At 44.3% G+C, this 20878-nt stretch overlaps 1 protein-coding gene across 1 annotated transcript in view; it reads left to right on the top strand.

The window, feature by feature from the left end:
- BMP6 (bone morphogenetic protein 6) overlaps positions 1 to 20878 on the top strand; it is a 150034-nt gene that overhangs the window by 113968 nt on the left and 15188 nt on the right. The window contains exon 2 of the mRNA XM_059076749.2: positions 10428 to 10620. Within this exon, the coding sequence (XP_058932732.1) occupies positions 10428 to 10620 (193 nt within the window). The remainder of the gene's footprint in view (positions 1 to 10427; positions 10621 to 20878) is intronic.

Genomic DNA, 20878 nt, shown 5'->3' with positions numbered 1-20878 from the left:
CACATGAAGTCCGGCGTCGTCCCAGTACAACAAAGAGAAGGAAACGCACAGCTCAGGGCGTTGTGGTGAAGCTGCAGCACAGCAAGCACGAAGGACATAAAAGCAGCCCGGGGAAACCAGATCATCCAGAAAGAAATGATGATGAGTCTGGTGTAATGAACACAGACTTAAATTTCTCCTCTCAGCCACAGTGAGGGCCTTCTGCCTGCCCGATATTGCTGTGCTGCTGAAACCAGAGGTGTGGGAGAGTTGAGTTTTCTCTTTGGGCTGTCCCATTTCTCTGTTTTGACTGAAGGTGTTCAATTTATTTGTGGAAAAATGCATGTTATGTATGCTGATGTTTACTAAATGTAATCGGAGGGCTTCCCTGGTGGCGCAGTGGTTGAGAATCCGCCTGCCGATGCAGGGGACACGGGTTCGTGCCCTGGTCCGGGAAGATCCCACATGCTGCGGAGCAACTAAGCCCGTGAGCCATGGCCGCTAGGCCTGCGCGTCCGGAGCCTGTGCTCCGCAACGGGAGAGGCCACAACAGTGAGAGGCCCGCATACCGAAAAAAAAAAAAAACAACTAAATGTAATCGGATTGCTTCTTTATAGAAGTCCCTAGAAGGAGGCAAAATGGTGGTTATTTGCTCTCCATGGGACTCTGTCAAGGCTGCCCCTGTTCAGCTTAAGTCCTTCCTGGTGACATATGTTTATCCGGAGCCCGAGTGCACGCCCTCGTGTTAGCTGAGGCCTGTGCCTTGTTTCCACTGTAAGACATGCATGGTTGAAGCTATTGAACTTCTTCCCAGCCTAAAGTGATGTTAACATCTGTTGGGGTAGGGAGAAAGGTTCTAAAGTGAGGTTTTCAAAAGAAAAAAATGACTTGCTTAACCCTTACTACTAGTGATGGTATGTAGGCACTAATTTTTGGTCCTAAATCTCTTTATGATATATGCACTGAGTCTGGTCTTAAAAGTCATTGGGGGGCTTCCCTGGCGGCGCAGTGGTTGAGAATCCGCCTGCCGATGGAGGGGACACGGGTTCGTGCCCCAGTCCGGGAAGATCCCACGTGCCGCGGAGCGTCTGGGCCCCGTGAGCCGTGGCCGCTGAGCCTGCGCGTCCAGAGCCTGTGCTCTGCAACGGGAGAGACCACAGCAGTCAGAGGCCCGCGTACCGGGTTGGGGGGGGGGGGAGTCATTGGGAATCAAAGGGCAGCCTTGGGAATTCCTTTATGGTGACTGAACTGTTCTGGATCCGGACTGTGGTGGTGGTCATAGGAATCTATACATGTGACAAAATGTCATAGAGTTATGACGTACATACATACCCCCAAAAAAGTGCACGTAAAAGCTGGTGAAATCACAGATGTAGAGAAAAAAACATATGGACACCAAGGGGGTAGAGCGGGGCAGGTGGATGAATTGGGAGATTGGGATTGACATATATACACTAATATGTGCAAAATAGATAACTAATAAGAACCTGTATAGGACAGGGAACTCTACTTCGCTGTGCAGTAGAAACTAACACAACATTGTAAAACAAGTATACCCCAGTTAAAAAATAATAATAATAAAGCTGGTAAAATCAGAAAGAGGGTCTGTAGTCTTGCTAAGGTATTAATGCCAGTGTCAGTTTCTTGGTTTTGTTATTGTTCTTAGTTATACAAGATGTTATGTGGGACCTCTCTGCTTTAAAAAAAAAAATCTGTCCTATTTTTGCAACCACTTATAGATCTATAATTATTTAAAATAGAAAGTAAAGTTTAGATTAAAAAAGTCATTTAGAGCATGGTAGCCAGGAAAATAGCTTCTTGATATTTGTGATTCTCATAGAACATGAATACAAATATTTAGGAATATTTGGTGAACCCTGGAGGGAAGGGTCGTGGCACTGCGGTTTAAAAAGTGAGTAGGAGAGTTGAACGCAGTGTCTCTGTCACTATCTAAGGTTGCAGGCTTGCAACAGAGGAGTCAAAAGGCCACCATTGTTACAACCCTTGGAAAACTAGCCAGAACTTTCTATGTTGCCTAAAATGAAATCAGCTTGTGCCATAGCATGAAAAAAAAAAAGTTTATAGTTATCAATGGAATGGTAATTTTTTTAAAAAAGGGTCTCAGCTTTTTCAAGTTTGGTCTATAAGTGGAAGCATTAAGCATTTGGAAAATGTAGAATTTATTGTCAAATGAATGTACCCTTGAACAACGGGGGTTTGAACTGCGTGGGTCCACTTATACGGGGATATTTTTCAATAGTGAATACTTCGTACTACACAGTGCGAGGTTGGTTGAATCCATGGATTTGGAGGAACTGAGGACGTGGAAGGCCAGCTCTAAGTCACACTCGGATTAACCCCTGAGTTATTCAAGGGTCAACTGTAATTCCCGGAACTGAGCTATACTGAATTAACCACCGAATGAGTCCAGTTAGTGAGAAAGTAATGAATATGGACTACTCTTAAATGTATTGAGAGAGTGTTCCATTCTTCTTTTTTTTTTAGTTATCTATTTTATACATAGTAGTGTATATATGTCAATCCCAATCTCCCAATTTATCCTGCGAGTGTTCCATACTTCTCCCTCCCTCTTTCTTCTTTTATATTTGCAGTTGAAGTAGGTGGTGTCTTTATTTTTCTCTAGACAACTTTAATTGATAGAATTCAGATTTTGTGGAATGATGTTCAGAAAATACCTATATTAAAATATCTCTATCATGATCAAATTAAGCAGTAGTGAGAAAGAAAAAGTGACCTTCAGTAAGATGAGTCAGAAAGGAAATCCACGAATAAACAATATTAGAATGAGAAAAACATAATAGAGCAGAGATTAAATAATAAGAGAATACTCTGAAAAACTTTATGGCAATAAATTTAAAGAATTAAACCCAAATTAACAAATTTTAGAAGATACACACTGACTTAAAAAAAAAGATAGCTTGAATATTTCTATATGTTTAAAGGAACATGAATGAGTAATTAAAAATATTCCCCAAAGGAAATTCCAGGATCAGATGTTACTGATAAGTTTGCCAAACTTTCCAGGAAGAGATCATTTCTTGTAAAGAAAGGGAACATTTCCCAACTTATGCCAAGAGCACGTGTAACTTGAAACCAAACAACATGATGATATGAGACCATCACCAGGGTCACTGATGAAAACAAATGCAAAAATTTCATACCATAAATTGGAAAGGTAGTGGAACACATGACGTGACACCTTCAGGTCAACGTCATGGACTGTGTGTTTGTGTCCCTGAAATTCATACTGTTGAAACTCTAATCCCCAGTGAGACAGTATTAGGAGGTGGGGTCTTTGGATGATAAATAGGTCTAGGTGAGGTCATGAGGTTGGGGCCCCAATATGGGATTAGCGTCCTTATAAGAATAAGAGACTCCAGCTCCCACACGCCCTCTCCCTCTGCGAGCATGCACCAAGGGAGGCTCTGTGAGGACCTAACTGGGAAGAGGGCCCTCAGCAAGGACCCAGTCCTGTTGGCGCTCTCATCTCTTGCTTCCAGCCTCCAGAACTGTGAGGAATAAATGTTTGCTGTTTAAGCCACCCGGTCTGTAGTGTTTTTGTTACAGCAGTTACAACTCACTGAGACAGGGAAGCAGTTTGCTGAACTTCTTATTAGGTCCACAGTTTGTAATGTGCCTCGTCCTTTCCAATTGTTTAACCTTAGCAGCACTGAGCTGGATTCCAACGCAAGACTGAAATGAGCATCTTCACCTTCTTCATTGTTTTAAAGGAAGTGGTTCAAACGTATCACCATTAGGACTGTTGTTAGTGTACGTTTTTATGTTGACTCCTCATCAGGTTAATGGATTTTTTTTTCTATTCCTGGTTTGCTGGTTTATTTTTATTTATTTATTTATTTTATCTTTTGGGTAAGCAAGTCTTCTTTCGGGGGGGTATAGTTGTTTTCCAATGTTGTGTTAGTTTCTGCTGTACGGCAAAGTGGAGCTCCCTGTGCTAATACGGCAGGTTCTCGATAGTTATGTGTTTTATGCATATTAGTGTGCACATGTCAATCCCAATCTCCCAGTTCACCCCCCCCCCCCGCTAGTTTGCTAGTTTAGAAGAGACTCAAGCATAAGGAATGGACCCTGTTGGGCTCCTGATTGCAACAAACCCAATGTAGAAAGACAATTTTTGAGGCATTTGAGGTCATTTAATTATGGATTGGGTATAGGAGGACAATGAGGAATTATTTTCATTTAGGTGTGATCATACATTGTGATTGTGCAAGAAAATGTCCATTTTTAATTTTTTTTTTAACAGTGGTCAAATAGGCATAACATAGAATTTACCACTTTAGGTACAGGTACTTTCACATTGTTGTGTGACAGTCACTCCACCCTCTCCAGAACTTTTTCTTCTTCCCTCCCTGCAACTCAGTACCCATTCAACACTCACTTGTCATACCCCCGGCCCCTGGAAATGACCATTCTACTTTCTGCCTCTATGAATTTGATTGCTCTGGGTCCCTCATGCAAGTAGAATCATACAATATTTGTCCCTTTGTAACTGTCTTATTTCACTTAACAAAATGTGCTCAAGGTTTATCCATGTTGTAGCACGCGTCAGAATTTCTACTTTTATGGCTGAACCGTATTCCATTGTATTTATGGACCACGTTTTGTTTATCCATTCATCCACTGTAGATATTGGATTCTTCCTATCTTTTGGCTTTTGTGGATAAAGCTGCTACGAACAGGGTGTACAGATATCTGTTTGAGTCCCTGCTGTTGATTCTTCTGGGTACCCATACACACCCAAAAGTGGGCTTGCTGGATCGTGTGGTGATTCTGTTTGATGTTTTGAGAAATCACTCAACTGTTTTCCGCAGCAGCTGCACCATTTTACATCCCTACCGGCAATGCACAGGGGTTTTACTTTCTCCACATACCCACTAGCACATATTAAGAAAATGCCCGTGTCTGTAATAGATGTGCACGCGGTAGGGCTGCAGAAGGAGAAAAAGTTGCTAGTCATCCATTCCCACAGAACCTCAGCACTCCGCCAGCAGCTGATAGGCAGCACGGCCCCCTGCTTGGGCAGCCTTCAAGCTTAGCTGCGGCCATGACTAGATTTTCCCTGGGTGCCTCTAAAACTTCCATCATGTCTCTGAAAGGAAAGACTTTAAGAGAAAAAGAAAAACTAAACACTCTATGCGTCAGTGATACATACGTATGTAGTAAAACTCTTTCAGAGGCAAGGGACTGGGGATTCCCTGGTGGTCCAGTGGTTAGGACTCCGTGCTTTCACTGCCGAGGGCGTGGGTTCAATCCTTGGTCAGAGAACGAAAGTCTCGAAAGCCCAGAATAAATAAATACATAAATGAAAGGCAAGGGACTGCCAGACGTTATTCATGATCCGAGGTCCCTTGTGGGTGGGAGTGGGGGATGGCACCGGGGAGGAATATTGTTCACCTTCCAGATTTTACGTTGGGTGCTGGTCCCATTTGTGCTTCGTTATTATGTTTCATTATCTCCATAAATTACATATATATACATACTTTTGCATGTCGAATACTACATAATTTACACTTACAATCTTGACCTAGGAACGTTTATTCTTTTGGGCTGTGGCTCCTACCTGTTGACTAGAGGTCTGGTGCTGGTCTGAAATTTCAGCTGGTATCATCTGAGGCAAAGAGAGAGAACAGAGTGAGTTTTTATAAAGCGAAACTGATTCAATTTCAAGGATTGTATATGTCCTTGAATTACATCCTCCCTACTTGATTTGGTGTTAAAAGGACCTTTGAAAATAAAATCAGAGTGTTAAAAAGGGTGTAGTTTGTTGTCTTATTTGTTTTATTGTCCTTACAAAAGGAAAACAGAAACAGTAGATGTCCTTGTGTAAGGTCATTACCATTAAAAAAAAAATGTTTTCAGTGGTCCTTGAAATAAAAAATTCTAGGAATCGTTGCTTCAGAGAACACAGTACTATGTTCAGTAGCCAGACACCAGGGCTGATGACACTTCGGACAGTGATTTCACTCTCCTCCCTTTCCAGAGAATGCAAGTCCTCCACCGTAAAAGGCTCATTGAGAGACGTGAGTAAATTTGAATAACTCAGCAAAGACATATTCTCAGCTCAGAGGAGCTAGGTTGTCAAATGCCGCTAACAATACGTCCCACGACCATTTGCTGAGCCCTTCCTCTGTCATTGACTGTCTTGTACAGATTGTCTCACTTAATCCTCAGAGATGGTGTTATTCCCATTTAACTGATAACTGAAACTTTGGCTGATATCTTGCCCGGTATCAACGGAGTAAGGTAAGGGGGAGCTGGACTTCAGAACTGTGTTGTCGGCTTCACACTTGGTCCGCATTCTTGGCTACTAACCTCGCTACTACCTATTCCACCCACGGCGCCATCTTTGAGAAGCCAGAGGCAGGGGCTACAAAATGGGTATGAGCGCTGGACCCCCACCTCAGCCCTCTCTCATTTTTCTTGAACTGTCTGATGTTTAAGGAGCCCAGGTCACAGAGCTCAAAGGGGAAATGCTGAGCTCATTGGAACCATTACCGTTTTCTGGTGGTGGTCTTCAAATGCACATGTAGGCAGTGACCTCATCGTACTTATTTCTTGTATCCCTGTGAGACATTAGCAAATGCACCGTGTAACTTTAATTGTGGGCAGAAGATCTGGGGGGGAGAGGAGGCATTGCAAGCAAACTCCAGTGACCAGTAGCTGAGGTCTCGTGGGAAGAGGGAGGAAAGATGGTGTAGCTTTGAGCTAGGAGGCACGAGGAGAAGTTCAGGCGACAATAAAGAGTTTAGGTGTGAGAGCTTATAACGAGGTGGGCAGCAATGGGAGACCCACTGGGGGGCTGAGGAGACCATGCCTCTCCTCCAAAAAGGATAAAGGAAAAGCAGGAGGAAGCGGGGTGCTTCAAGACTGACCGGAGGAGAATTGGGGAAATGTACATATAAGGCAACGAGTTCTAATTCGCACGATAATACAATGGAAGGCTTTGAACTATGCTTCCATTTTCTCATTTTTAGATTCTTTATCTATCTCTTCACATCTGTCTGTGAGCGGCTGCCAGGATCCTTAGTCACACACACTGCCTCCCAGGATTTCAAAGTCCTTCCTCCTTTTTTTTTTTTTTTTTTTTCCTTTTTTTTTTCTGTAGTACGCGGGCCTCTCACTGCTGTGGCCTCTCCCGTTGCGGAGCACAGGCTCCGGACGCACAGGCTCAGCGGCCATGGCTCACGGGCCCAGCCGCTCCGCGGCACGTGGGATCCTCCCGGACGGGGGCACGAACCCGCGTCCCCTGCATCGGCAGGCGGACTCGCAACCACTGCGCCACCAGGGAAGCCCCCCAAAGTCCTTCCTCCTTAAGAAGTGCCTGCAGTTTCTCCCCTTCCTGGCAAGGTCAGACTCCCCTTCTCTCGTCCTCTCTCATCCTCTCTTGCCCTCCCTTCTCATCTTGTGTCAGTTGCCTCTTACCGTGTAACAAATCACCCAAAACATAGTGGCTTCAAACAGCAAGGTACTGTTAGCACCTCTCACCGTCTGGTGAAAAGACGAGGATGAACTGAGTGCCCCCCCCCCCCAGGGTCTCTCATGCAGTTGCCGTCAGGTGGTCACTGGGGTTGGGGTCATCCCAAGGCTCCGGTGGGTTGGACATCCAAGATGGTGTCTTCATACCATGGCTGGTGCCTCAGCTGAGGTGGCTGGGGACTGACTGGGCTCTTCCCACCCTCCTTCCATCTCCCTCCGTGTCTCTGTGCGCCCACACAGCCTCTCCACGTGGTTACCTCGGACTTCCTCATAGTCTAGGGGGTTCAGAGTCGTTGCACTTCTTAACGTGGTAGCCATCTTTCCTTAGACGTGCATTCCAAGACACCTAAATGGAGGGAAGTTCCAAGCTTCTGACTTAGCCTCAGAATCACTCAGCAGCACTGTTGCTGCCTCTTATTGGTCCAGAGAAGGTCACAGAACCAGCCCAGGAGAGAAGGGACCACCTAAGGTTGTACATACAGGAAGGTGTGGTTTACTGGGGGTGGTATACCTCTCCAAAGACTAACTGACATATTTCTCATGTATTGAAGTGTCTGTCCCTTCTCTCCTCCTTATAACTGAAATATCTTTAAGTCACTGTTTTATTTTTAAGTCACTGTTTTATATCTTGCTTCGCATTCATAGTTTTTCTTTCTGTTGTTTATGTTAAGAGTGATTGGGGCTTCCCTGGTGGCGCAGTGGTTGAGAGTCCGCCTGCCGATGCAGGGGACACGGGTTCGTGCCCCGGTCTGGGAAGATCCCACATGCCGCGGAGCGGCTGGGCCCGTGAGCCATGGCCGCTGAGCCTGTGCGTCCGGAGCCTGTGCTCCGCAACGGGAGAGGCCACAACAGTGAGAGGCCCGCGTACCACCAAAAAAAAAAAAAAAAAAAAAAAAGAGTGATTGGAAGACTTCTTTGAGGAATTCTTATGCATTCTCTCAAAAGAATCTGAAGAATATGCTTTCATTTCTTGATATTGAAATTTTTAAGCACCCAAGAGGCCCTATAGAAAAGCTGTGTGACTATTTTTTAGAAAGTCTCTGGGAAATCAGATTCGATTCACTTTTTAACCACTGATGATAACATATCAAACTGAAAAGGCAGATCAGTTTTAGGGAAAAGTGATCCACCATCAGGTGTGGGTGTCCTTGGGTGAACTCCCCAACAATATTGCTTTTCATGCTTAGCCACTAATTAAAAAACCTGTTCTCTTGTTGGGACTGAACCATGGTTTACTTTCTGGCTGGACCTTTTTTTTTTTTTTTCCTTTTTTTTCTAACTTATATTCAAGCTCTTACACAAGCCAAAGCTTACCGTTTTGTAACAACTCCCTCCCCCCCCGCCCCCAGAAAAGGGATAAGTTGAATCTAAAAGATTTGTTGCATAGTCACATGGCAGTTTCAGAAATTCTTTATTTAGAAACCTCGTACCGGTGGATGGCTTAACTTTCCCAAGCTTCTGCAATGCCATCGAGGTCTCAAGTTCATGTAAAGTTATTGGCTTTAAAGGAGCTTAATCTGCAGAGCTTTTCTCTGGTGATTACGGAGGACAGCACGTGGGGGAGAAAGCGGGCCACTGGAGGTGGCAAATAACTTGATCTTTTTTTTTTTTTTTTCCCTACCCACAAGCCCTGGAAAAGCTCTACCATCAAGGATTAATTTGCTCATGACATTCTACTGCGGTTGCCATTAAGAAAAAACGAACTGGAGCAGCAGGGCAGAAGCATTTCTGAGCTCGGGGGGGAAAAGAGTCAGCATTTGTGGTGGGAAGCAGGGTGCTTGCTTTTCTCTCCTACAACGATTAGGAGTTAAGCGTCGGAGGCTGGTAGCGTTTCTCTCACCCAGGACTTTGTATAGCTGACTCTGAAGCATGATAATCAGCTGTTTGTAGTTTTCCATAGTTTGTCTTTATGCAGGGAAAAGATTTCATTTAAAGAAAGCTTTTAGGGAGTTCCGTGGTGGCCTAATTGTTAGGATTCGGCGCTGTCCCTGTCATGGCCGGGGTTGGGGAACTGAGATCCTGCAAGCCACGTGGCATGGCCAAAATATGACCCAAAAAAAAAAAAAAAAGCTTTTAGACTCGCTCCTTTCCCAGTTTTAAAAAAAAGCCTTAGGCAATAGCATGTTATCCCCTTGGCGATGTGTTTCTGCGCCTCTGTCCTTATACGTGGGGTCTACATGCAGGTTAAATGGAGACCCCCGCAGCTTCACAACCCAGAGGGTCCCTCCACTCAGAAGCATTCAACCCTCAGTTTCCTCCAGTAGAGGGACGGCAGGGGACTTTAGTTAGAGCAATATTCTCCATGAAGTTTCGCACTAAACCCCTCAACAAATATCCCCCCTGGACATCAGGCAAAATACGAGGACCCTTCGAGCTTCAGAGCCAGGCAGGAGGCACTGCTCACCCCCATCTCCGACCACGGAACCCCCTCCCCCGGCAGAGGTTAGCTCAGGGCTGCCCTTGGTCTTGGCAACTGCTTGGTGGGGAAGAGAAGGAAGCACCCTGAGGGGACAGGAGAGCCGCAGGAGGAAAGCGGGGCTGGGAGGGGACAGCAGGCCAGGAGGCCGAGGCGTTCTTGGTCGCTGTTGCCTGGATTCCTCCAGCTTCCCTGGGAAGCCCTCATCCCCTCCTGCTGCAGACCAGGAAGCCGGAAGACAAGAGTTTAAATAACTTGTTGTCATGCAACTCGGTTAAATAGTTTCAAGTCGTTAAAGAGAGTCTAAGCATTGTATTTAATCCTTGGGGAGGATGAAGGATTTTAATCTCAGCCTGGCAGCCTGGCCCGAGGTGCTTCGCATCACCCACTGATCCCTGTAATAAGGGTAACGCTAAGCCACTTAGGAATGAAATCGGGGGAACTTTCTCGAGGTGAGCCTGTGGCACTTAGCCAAGTAACAATAGTTGTCCCTCTCTCTCGTTTAATCCTATAGTGGAGTACGACAAGGAGTTCTCCCCTCGCCAGCGACACCACAAAGAGTTCAAGTTCAACCTATCCCAGATTCCTGAGGGTGAGGCGGTGACGGCTGCAGAGTTCCGAATCTACAAGGACTGTGTTTTCGGGAGTTTTAAAAACCAAACTTTCCTTGTCGGCATTTACCAAGTCTTACAGGAGCAGCAGCACAGGTACGGAGGCTCGAGGAACCCCGAAGGGTGGGGCTGGCCCCCGTTTCTCACCCCATCACCTTATAACCCCGACTCTGTCTCTGGAAGGTGGCTTGGAGTTCAAGGGCAGCACGTGGGCGTGTCGGGGGGTGTGTGTTCCCAATGGTAGCGTCGAGCCAGCAAGACGACTTTTTTTGCTCTTAAGGTGAACATTGCCCAAATAGTCTTCTTTTCCAAAGCAAGCCAGTGAACGGTATCTACTAAGCATCCTTTGTGTTCGGAAAACATATCATTCACTGGGACTAAGATGTTTCTCACTATGTTTTAGTCCCTGCTTTGAATGGTGGATGAGGGTGGCTAATGTAAGTTCGCACACGGAAATGATAGGAGGATATGCATGCATTGCAAATGCTGCTGATTCGGGCGAATAGAAGGATATGTGCTTGTGCACATAATATACACATATGTGGTATAATAGGTCTTTGAGTGAGTGAGTGTGTGTGTGTGTGTGTGTGTGTGTGTGTGTCTCAAGTGTATTTTTTATCATGTAGTTGCAAGGGACCGGTAGACTCCTTTTCCCGTGTCTATATTATTCTTGTTTCCTGAAATGGGGCCACACTGTTTTACAGAAGAGCTGTGTTCTTGGGGCTGCCTAGCAAATAAAGGAAAATGTCCATGGAGTGATATTTAGAGCCTCGGAGGGGCCAAGGGATGAAGTATGACAGCAGTTATTTCAGTCCTACGTACAGCACACAGAAAACAAGCCCATGACCTTGAACTTTGCTTGTATTTAGGGCTCAGTTGAGTGGTTTGGCCAGAACAGAGAGTCCGATGCAGAGGTTAGCACTGCCCGTGGTTCTCAGCAGGCAGCAGGTGGGAACTCGGCCCGTGATAGGACATTCTGGCAATTGTATGGTAAATGCGAAGATAAAAGGGAAAGGAAGAGAATGCAGAGGAGGAGGGACTTTTATGTCCTCTATTGATGGACTCTGTTAGCTTTGGTTTTATAAACCACCTCCAGATTCTTGCTTTTGGTCCTGGAAATCTGTTAATTTCCCAAGGAGGTCCAAAAGTTTGGATTAAGAAGGTCCAAAGGAGGAAGGAGTTGGGTCTCTCCTGAACTTACGGATCTGTGTGTGGGTCTGTCGCAAATACACACACGAAAATAATCACAAACATGGACCATACAAGGACCATTTTGAGAGCACTGCCAGCATTTGGCCGTGATGCATATTCAAGTCTGTAATGAGGGAACTGGAGAAGGAGGGACATGTCCTCGTGTTGGACAGACACACGGATGGCTGTATGTGAATTCTCAGCGGTGGTAGTTAAATTGTATTGTAAGTAAAACAGAGCCGTTGCACGATCTCTATAACACATCAAAATTTCAGAATGGAAGGCAGGTTTTCTGATGTCTGATTTTCGCTCCTAGATAAAAGTGTATTCGTTGACTTAACTGTTAAGGGTCTCTTTTGAAAAGTAAATTATTCGTTGCTAGATTTCCACCTTTCAGTATTTCAGAGAGAATTGCTCTTCAGTGATTCTGTGGAACTGCTTTAGCCATTGATTTTCAATCTGCCTAAGTATCCGTCCTATTGCCTTTTCTCTGATGGAAATAACCTGCTGGTGCCTTTTTTGGCTCAGACATTTGTTTGGAAAACATAGTTTTCTGTATTCTGCAGGAAAAGCTTTGGAGTGAAAACACTAGATGGGAGGTTTTGTGACTGTGGATTTTTTTCAAAATTATTATTATTTTAAAAAAGAGAGAGAGCACGCGCTGGCAGACCATTTGTTAGGTTTATACTGAACTCCAGCCAAAAATGAACAGCTGCCTTGAGCTTCAGATCGTGGTGTCGTGCTTCCTCCAGGCCAGCAGCGAGCTTGGAAAACAAAACTCCCCTAATGGTCCCAACCTTTGCTGACTCCGTGTCAAAGCAGAGTTGTAATTTCTCTGCGTTTTAGGATGGGAGCATTTGGTGATTGAATTTGTTTGATTTTCGTGCATAGGAAAGGGGAAATCCTGGGAGAATTGGGAGAATTTCATGCTTTTAAAGAGTTCCACGTTGGCCAGGAGAAGATTTTCTTATCAGCGGGCCTGGAGCCCAGGCTGCCTGTGGTTTTTGCTCTTGTCCTTCCAGAAGCCTCCAGACTGAACTGTGGGACCCCTTCTGGGGAAGCGTTCGATCTCCCCATCTGTACCATCTTGGGGTGTCTTGGCTGAAAAGAACCCTCCAGGCCTGTGAAGAAACATAGCTGTCTAATCTGTTTCAGTGAAATTTGTAGCATTTGAGGGATCAGCTAAACACACGAGTGTGTTGCAAAAGAGTTGGCCTCCTTGGAAGAGAAAAAGGGCAGGTGTTTCAGTGCTGAGTCATACCCTCAGCTGAGGCAGACATTGTTCGGTGTTGGGCCTCCCGGTGTAAAGGGCAGCTAGGAGCCTGACCCAGGCAGGGCCAGAAATGATTCTTGGAAGATGAGCCGTTGCTGCGAACTCTGCAGGAACCTTATGTCTCTGACTGGTAAGAAAGCACTGGACCCCAGGTAAGTTCAAGAAAGTGATGAGTTGAAGAGATGGTGCTTTGAGGTAGGACAGGGTAGCAATTGATACAGTATATTCAAAACCTGAGAATAAGCCAAGAGATGGAATCGCAGTCCCGAAAAGATCTCGAGCAGCTCGCAGAGGGGGGTGGCGTTGGCAACCCCACAGCATACGCGGCCCTATCGGAGGAGCACAGGGGGCCCTTTGCAGTTCATTTTAAAATTTTACTCTAGAGTATGGTGTGGGGTTGATATCTTAAGATGAGTTCGGCGTTACCCTCTGATGTACGAAAGTGTTATGTTTTTATGATGACCTTGGCGGAAACTGGCATTTATACAGTGCTTAGAGTTTGGGAAAGACCTTCCCCTATGTTCCTTCCTTAGGATTTAGCCATGACCCCATCAGACAGCTGGGCAGGCAGGTTAGCCTCAGAAGAGGATGACACGTGGCACATATGGATTTTGCCAAGTCCAAGTTAGGCCTAAACTATGATCTGCTTTGATTCCCTCAAAGTCATCCCAGTGACATGGGGACAGTCCTGAGATAAAGGTGAAGTGCCGGAAAGAGGTAAGCAGTCCCCTTATGGCATGCCCTGCATCTTCATCTCCTTAGCTTAGATGCGAACGTCTCAAGGACGCTTCTGTTTGGATGGCAGAGGAGGCAGCTCCACTGGGGGAAAAAATGTGTCTGTTAGAATTCAGGCCCTGGTATTGATACTTTGGCTTTCAAGGCCTTGCGATGGAAAAGCTCTGCAAACCTTCATTGATCTTTTGGTCAACCATGGATCTATTAGCAGTTCTTCTAGAGGAGGGGGTGTGGAGGAGAAAAAAAAGACTAGAATAAATTTATATAAAAGTACTTGTCCTTATTCACAGTATTATATCTCTGTCCGTTTATCTTACCATCTTCTCCCGAATCTCATACACACTAAGCTGTCTTCATACTTGGAGGGTAAAGGCTGCTCTGATTTTTTTTTTTAATTTATTTTTGGCTGCGTTGTGTCTTTGTTGCTGCGTGCAGGCTTTTCTGTAGTTGCGGCGAGCAGGGGCTACTCTTTGTTGCGGTGCGCGGGCTTCTCATGGCGGTGGCTTCTCCCGTTGCGGAGCACGGGCTCGAGGCACGCAGGCTTCAGTAGTCGTGGCTCGCGGGCTCTAGAGCGCAGGCTCACTAGTTGTGGCGCACAGGCTTAGTTGTTCCACGGCATGTGGGATCTTCCCAGACCACGGCCCGAACCCCTGTCCCCTGCATCGGCAGGCGGATTCTCAACCACTGCGCCACTAGGGAAGCCCGGCTGCTCTGATTAACTGTCAACCTTCCATTGTCATGTGTAGTAGTGTGATGGTAGCATGTTGCTTTTCATAACATGTACTCATGATCTTTACTTTTATAGCACCTATACATTTATCGTGCAGTTTGGGGGCCTTTAAGAATATCATTTGCATCTACATATCTATCTGGTGAAAGACATACTTTGACTCTTCTTATTCAATTTCGTATATCTGGAAGTCAAAGTCAAACAGCATCTCTTGAAAGCCAGCCAGAAATTTTTTCAGGGTCTGAAAGATGGTTCTGTTTGGTACATGAACTGGCCACACGTGCCTCTGATAGTTGTGACATCCATATTCTACTGTCTCTGGTCTGGCAGTTGTATTGCCTGGCAGTAATAATCTATCTTCTGTGTATATGATAACTTTTCTTTTTTGTGTTCTGTCATGGTGCAGTCCTTTGGAAGACATTTAAAGTGAGAATTAATTACCAAATTCCAAATTCATTTCCTCCTGGTATGAGCAATATCACGACTCTGTTTGCAGACAGGCAAAACAGGGGTTTTTTTGTTTTGTTTGTTTTTTGTGTGTGTGGTACGCGGGCCTCTCACCGCTGTGGCCTCTCCCGTTGCGGAGCACAGGCTCCAGATGCGCAGGCTCAGTGGCCATGGCCTATGGGCCCAGCTGCTCCGAGGCATGTGGGATCCTCCCGGACCGGGGCTCGAACCCGTGTCCCCTGCATCGGCAGGCGGGTTCTCAACCACTGCGCCACAAGGGAAGCCCCAAAGCAGGTTTTTTTTTTTTTTTTTTTTTTTCCAGTTTGGTCCATATGTTTCATCCTAACTTCAGAATCCTTAGAATTGGAAGATGTGCATCTTTGAATCAAGGGAACAGGGCAATGCTGTGTTAAAAGCTGATTTTTAAAACCAAGAAAGATTTCCTTAGGCCACCCAGAGGCCATGCCGGTGGAGTCCCCAGAAACAATGCCAGACTGAATTATTGTTTAAAGTTGTGACCAAGTTCACCATTTCTGACCTGCTTTTTAAGATAGAATATAATTGTCCCGGGAGAGAAAATAACTGTCAAAAGGCAAAAAACCCAGTGTTCCAAAATTTTTAATTTGATTCGCTACTCTGCATCATTCACAGAGATAGGGAATGTAGGAATGAGTGAAGGAAGCGGGGGGGTGGACGCGAGTCCAGGCTGGGACATGTCCGAGTCATGGTTGGATGCCCAAGAGGCAGTGGGATATGGGAGCGTTTAGATCAGCAGAATGAGCTAAACTCTACAGGAATGGATATTTGAGATCACAGGTGAGCTACAGATGTAGATTAGATAGCTGTGTAAGAATAGAAAAACCTAGCTGACCCTGAACCATTTATTAAAAATACTCTCCTTTTTCCATTCACATCAGTGGCATTTTTGTCATGTATCGGGTGACCACATGTGTTTGGGTCTGTTTCTGAGATCTTTATTCTGTTCTATTGATTGATTTTTCTCTTCTTGTATCAATAAAAACTCTTGATTCTTTTGGTTTTGTAAGAAGTCTTAATATCTGGTGTGTAAGTTCTCCAGATTTGTTCTTTTAGATTTTCTTGGCTATTGATGGCCCTTTTGCATTCTCATATATATTGTAAAATCAGCATTTCAATTTCCACAAAAGAAACTTGCTGGGCTTCTGTTTGGAATTTCATTAAATTTAGAGTTTGATTTGGGAAGAATTGACTCTCCCTAATAGTGAGTGTTCCAGTCCAAGAATATGTTTATTTAGGCTTTCTTTAATTACTCTCAATAACATTTTACAGTTTAGGTGGTCTTGAATGTTTTTATTAGAATTATTCCAGGAATTGAAGTTTTTATCCTATTGTAAATGATGTTATTAACTTTTAAAAGTTTCAGTGTCTAATTCTTTTTTGCCCACATATAGAAATACAATTGATTTTTATATATTGACCTTATATCCAGCAACCTTGCAAGTTTACATATTAATTCTAATAATTTTTCTCTGCAGAATTTTAGAATTTCTATGAATATAATCATGTCATCTATAAATATTTTTATTTTTTCCTCTGTAATTCTTATATTTTTACTTCTCTTTTTCTTGTTTTATTGTGCTCACTAGATATCCAGTGCAATGTTGAATTCCATTCAGATTTCTGTTAGATTTCTAATCTCAGGTTGGAAATCTCTGTCAGATTTCTAATCTAAGTGGGGGGGATGTTTAATATTGCACCATTAAGGATAACGTTTGCTATAAATGTTTTTGTAGATACTCTTTATTTTATTAAGGAAATTCTCCTCTATTCTTAGTTTGCTATGGGTTTTTTAAAATTAGAAATTGATGTGGATTTTATCTTTTTTCTGAATTTTTTGGGATGATTATAGTTGGTCCTTCATATCCATGGGTTCTGCATCTGTGGAGTCAACCAACCATGGATCAAAATATTTGAAGAGAAATTCCAGAAAGTTCCAAAGAGCAAAACTTGAATTTGCTGTGTGCTGTTTATTGTTTGCTGTGTGCTGTTTATTGGCAACTGTTTATTGATACATAGCATTTACATTGTGTTAGGTATTATAAGTAATCTAGAGATGATTTAAAATATACAGGAGGATATGGGTAAGTTTTATGCAAAGAATGTACATGATTTTATGTAAGGGACTTGAGCATATGGGGATTTTGGTATCCAGGTATTTTTGGTATCCAGGTTTGGGTCCTGGAACCAGTCTGCCAGGGATACTGAGGGATGTCTATATATGATTCTTCTCCTTTACAGTGTTAATGTGATATACTACATTAAATGATTTTCAAATGTAAAACCAACTTCACATCCCTGGAACAAACCCAACTTGTGATTTATTACCCTTTTAATATAAGGCTAGATTCTAAGATCATGTCTGAAAACTTTATTATCTGGATCACCTGTGGGTCTATTTCTATTATCTGTTTGTTCCCTTGATTTTTCCTCATTTGGTTTTCTTTCCTGGCATGCCTGATAATTTTTTAAAATTAAATTCTGGGCGTTATTTATGAAATCAGTTCTAGATACTGGTATCTCCTTCCAGACTGGGTTTCATTTTCTTCTGGAAGGCAGAAAAAATACAGACAGGCAGATCACCTTGTTCTTTTGTCTTAACTGAGGCTGGGTTTCCAGATGTGTTAAGGCTTCTCTGTTTCTGGTTTTCCTTTTCTCCTACAGTTTAGCTCTTAGGGGTCTCAGCTGAAAGTTTAGGTTGTTTACCAGAAGTTTCCTTCCCTGATGGCCTCTGACCTCTAATTTTTTAACTCCCAAGTATTGAGAGACTGCCAAAAACTCTGCTTTGCCTTTTATCCTCTAAGCAGTTTCTTTCTGCTTGTTTTCTCAGCTTCCTCCTGCATGCAAACACAGTCTAATATTTGGCAAGCATCTCAAATGGAAATATTGGAGTTCATGGACACCAGGACTTGAAGAGCCAAGGTCCTAGAGGAAGTGAACCCAAACTTCTATGAGATCACTTTTATGAGCTCACTTCTCTACAGCCTCTTTCCTCTGGGACCTTAGCCCTTCAAGTCATAACTTCCTGAAGCTCCAATTTGCGTCCCCAGCCAGCGATATTGCTCCAAGCTCCTGGCTGCTTCTCCTTTCTGTTTGACATCCTTGCGTCATGCTAGGAATTAACAAATACCCTGAGATGAAAAGGCAACAGCAAATACAGGGTTCACCTCAATGCATTTCTCTTCTCTCTGAGCTCTTGACTCATCAACCGTTGCCTTTCTCGGTTGCTCTAAGATGGCTTCAAAAAGGTTTGTGTTTTTAGTCTTAGCAGGAGTGTTAGTTTGATACATCGTAGCCAGAAGCACCCATCTCTGAAGTATCATATTTTTATTATTTTTATTTGGTAATCTTTATAATGAATCCCCACAAATGTTGATGTTTGAGTCAGTAACCAAACAGTATATAGTTCTGGAAACCAGACCTGAACGCGGTAGTTGAGCCAGGATCTAGGCGAGTTGTTTTCTTAGAAAAGCATTTCTCATAGACTGATTCTCATAAACTGATTGCTGTATGAATTCTGTCGGATGTTCAGTGCTGCCTCCCAAAGTGAAGTAATGTGAACTCTTATCTCCACCGACATGAAAGTGAGATACCTGGGACCGTTTTCTTTTATGAAGAGAAGGGCAAACTTGAGAAAGCCAGGAATAGGAGAACCCTATTGTCGTTTGGGTGGAGGAAAATCAAAGCCTTTTTATCGCTGTGTGCAGCCACACCTGTTTCTCTTTCCGTATCTGGCTTTCACAGGTCCCATCCCCAGGGACTCCTGCAATCTTACTGCTGGCTTGATAATCTCTGACGCACTCAGCGTGGGCCCCGGACAAGCACTGAACTTTTCAGTATTTGTTCCTTTGCCCCTGAAAAGGGGATAATGTAACTGACCCACAACTGCTGTTACGTAACCTGTTAGTTTCATCTTCTTAGTCAAGAACATATTCCTTGGACTTAGAATCATCTCCCTGAAGTTAAAGAAAAAAAGAAAAAGATTCAAGAAGCTACCAAACCTTCTTCCTCTGCCTGTCTTCGTTCTGTTCTTTGCAAGGGCACAGGCGAGCTGAGAAGGTTAGAGAGGAATTAACATTATCACACAGAATTGGATACACTCAGAATAATGCTAAGTTTGGGGAGAGGGGGATGTCAGGGCATGGGGAGCCGGAGGAACTATTGTTTGGAACTGTTTATCCACTTGGTAAATGTGGCAGAGAAAAGAAAATAGGTTTGAGCTTCCCTGGTGGTGCAGTGGTTAAGAATCCACCTGCCAATGCAGGGGACATGGGTCCGAGCCCTGGTCCGGGAAGATCCCACATGCCGCGGAGCAACTAAGTCCGTGCGCCACAACTTCTGAGCCCATGCGCCACAACTCCTGAAGCCTGTGTGCCTAGAGCCCGTACTCCGCAGCAAGAGAAGCCACCGCAACTAGGAGCCCGTGCACTGCAACGAAGAGTAGCCCGGGCTTGCCACAACTAGAGAAAGTCCATGTGCAGCAACGAAGACGCAATACAGCCAAAAATAAAATAAATAAGTTATTTATAAAATAAATAAATTTATTTTAAAAAAGAAAGAACATAGGTCTTTGTTTCTGGAACTGTGCCTTCTGGATTATTCATTCCCAGAAACAGGTTGCTTTGGTTGCCAGCATGTCCCCCGGGACGTCCAGCTTTGTGGGAGTTGGGCCATATGGTTGTGGTCAAGATTTTGTTTTGCTATTTCTTTTAAAATCACCAATTAACAGTATTTTTACCATTTTAATTCCCCATGTCGGGCAAGGACGTGGATATGGGGTTGGTGATAAGAACTAAAACATACAAGATTTGCCCATGACATGTTTAAAAGGTGGCAGACCCTTCATTCAATCTGTGTTCGATCGCTAGGGCGTGTTGGAGTGTTTGCCCCGGTGTCTGGGAACGTTACTGTGTCTGCGTGGCCAAAGAGGACAGGTTAGGTGGCCATGAACTTGTACGAAGTAATCTTCCGCCTTCCCCCTCTCTCCCTGTCTAGGACACATAGAAGCAAACCTTCTAATAATACTGCTGCTTTGGACTTGACCTAACCTGTGGTTCTGATTATGAGTCTAACTCGAACTCCCTGAGGGTAAAGCCAGTCCCTAAGACAATCAAACACTCGTGAAGCCTACATGACTTTGCATGATTTTAAGGAGAGGAGCAAGATATTTTGAGAGCAGACAGCTTTGAACCTTAAGTCTAAAAAGCAGGCCGAGGTCATTCTCTTCATACTCGAGAGGGAGAGTGCTGGAGGACAGCGCGTCTGAGCGCGGTTCCCCAGACCAGCAGCGACGGGAATCTGTTAGAAGTGCAAGTCTGCAAGGCTCCGCCTCAGAAACTGTAACAGTCTGTGTGTTATTAACAAGGTCGCCAGGCGATTCTGACGCAGGCTGGCCTTGAGAACCTGCTATGATGGTTAAGAGCCAAGTTGCCTGGGTTCAAATCCAGCTGAGTGAGTGTGAGCAAGTTGCTTAACCCAGATGTGCCTCAGTTTCGCGCTCTGCAGACCTGCGGTGGTATGGATGGTATCCTGTTTGCCTCTTCAGGTGGTCCTGAGGCGCTAACATATGTAGGATCAGTGCCGAGGTAAACACCGCGTGAGGGCAGAGCTGTGTTAATATCCTAACAGCAAAGTGATCTGTACTGGTTTATTGAAGACGAAATATCCCTTACAGAGTGTAAGTGCCTTGGATATATGAACTTTTCTCTTTATGCTCATCCTAGAGGTGCAAATTGGGTAAATTCAAGTGCCATAAAGTCAATGAGAGCTTGGCTGATTATATAATAATAATGTTCATTCACCCGCCTTACTCAAATCCGTGTGAGTGAGTGAGTGTGTGTGTGTGTGTGTGTGTGTGTGTGTGTGTGTGTGTGTGTGTGTAGCAGTTTACTCTGGTTTGTAATGCTTTGATTTCAAATATCCTATTTCTTTCTATCTTTTTA

This window comes from Kogia breviceps, chromosome 10, assembly GCF_026419965.1.
Source record: "Kogia breviceps isolate mKogBre1 chromosome 10, mKogBre1 haplotype 1, whole genome shotgun sequence".
Classification (NCBI taxonomy): domain Eukaryota; kingdom Metazoa; phylum Chordata; class Mammalia; order Artiodactyla; family Physeteridae; genus Kogia; species Kogia breviceps.
Note: the sequence above shows the minus strand (reverse complement) of the source record. Positions and strands in the feature narration are given on the sequence as shown.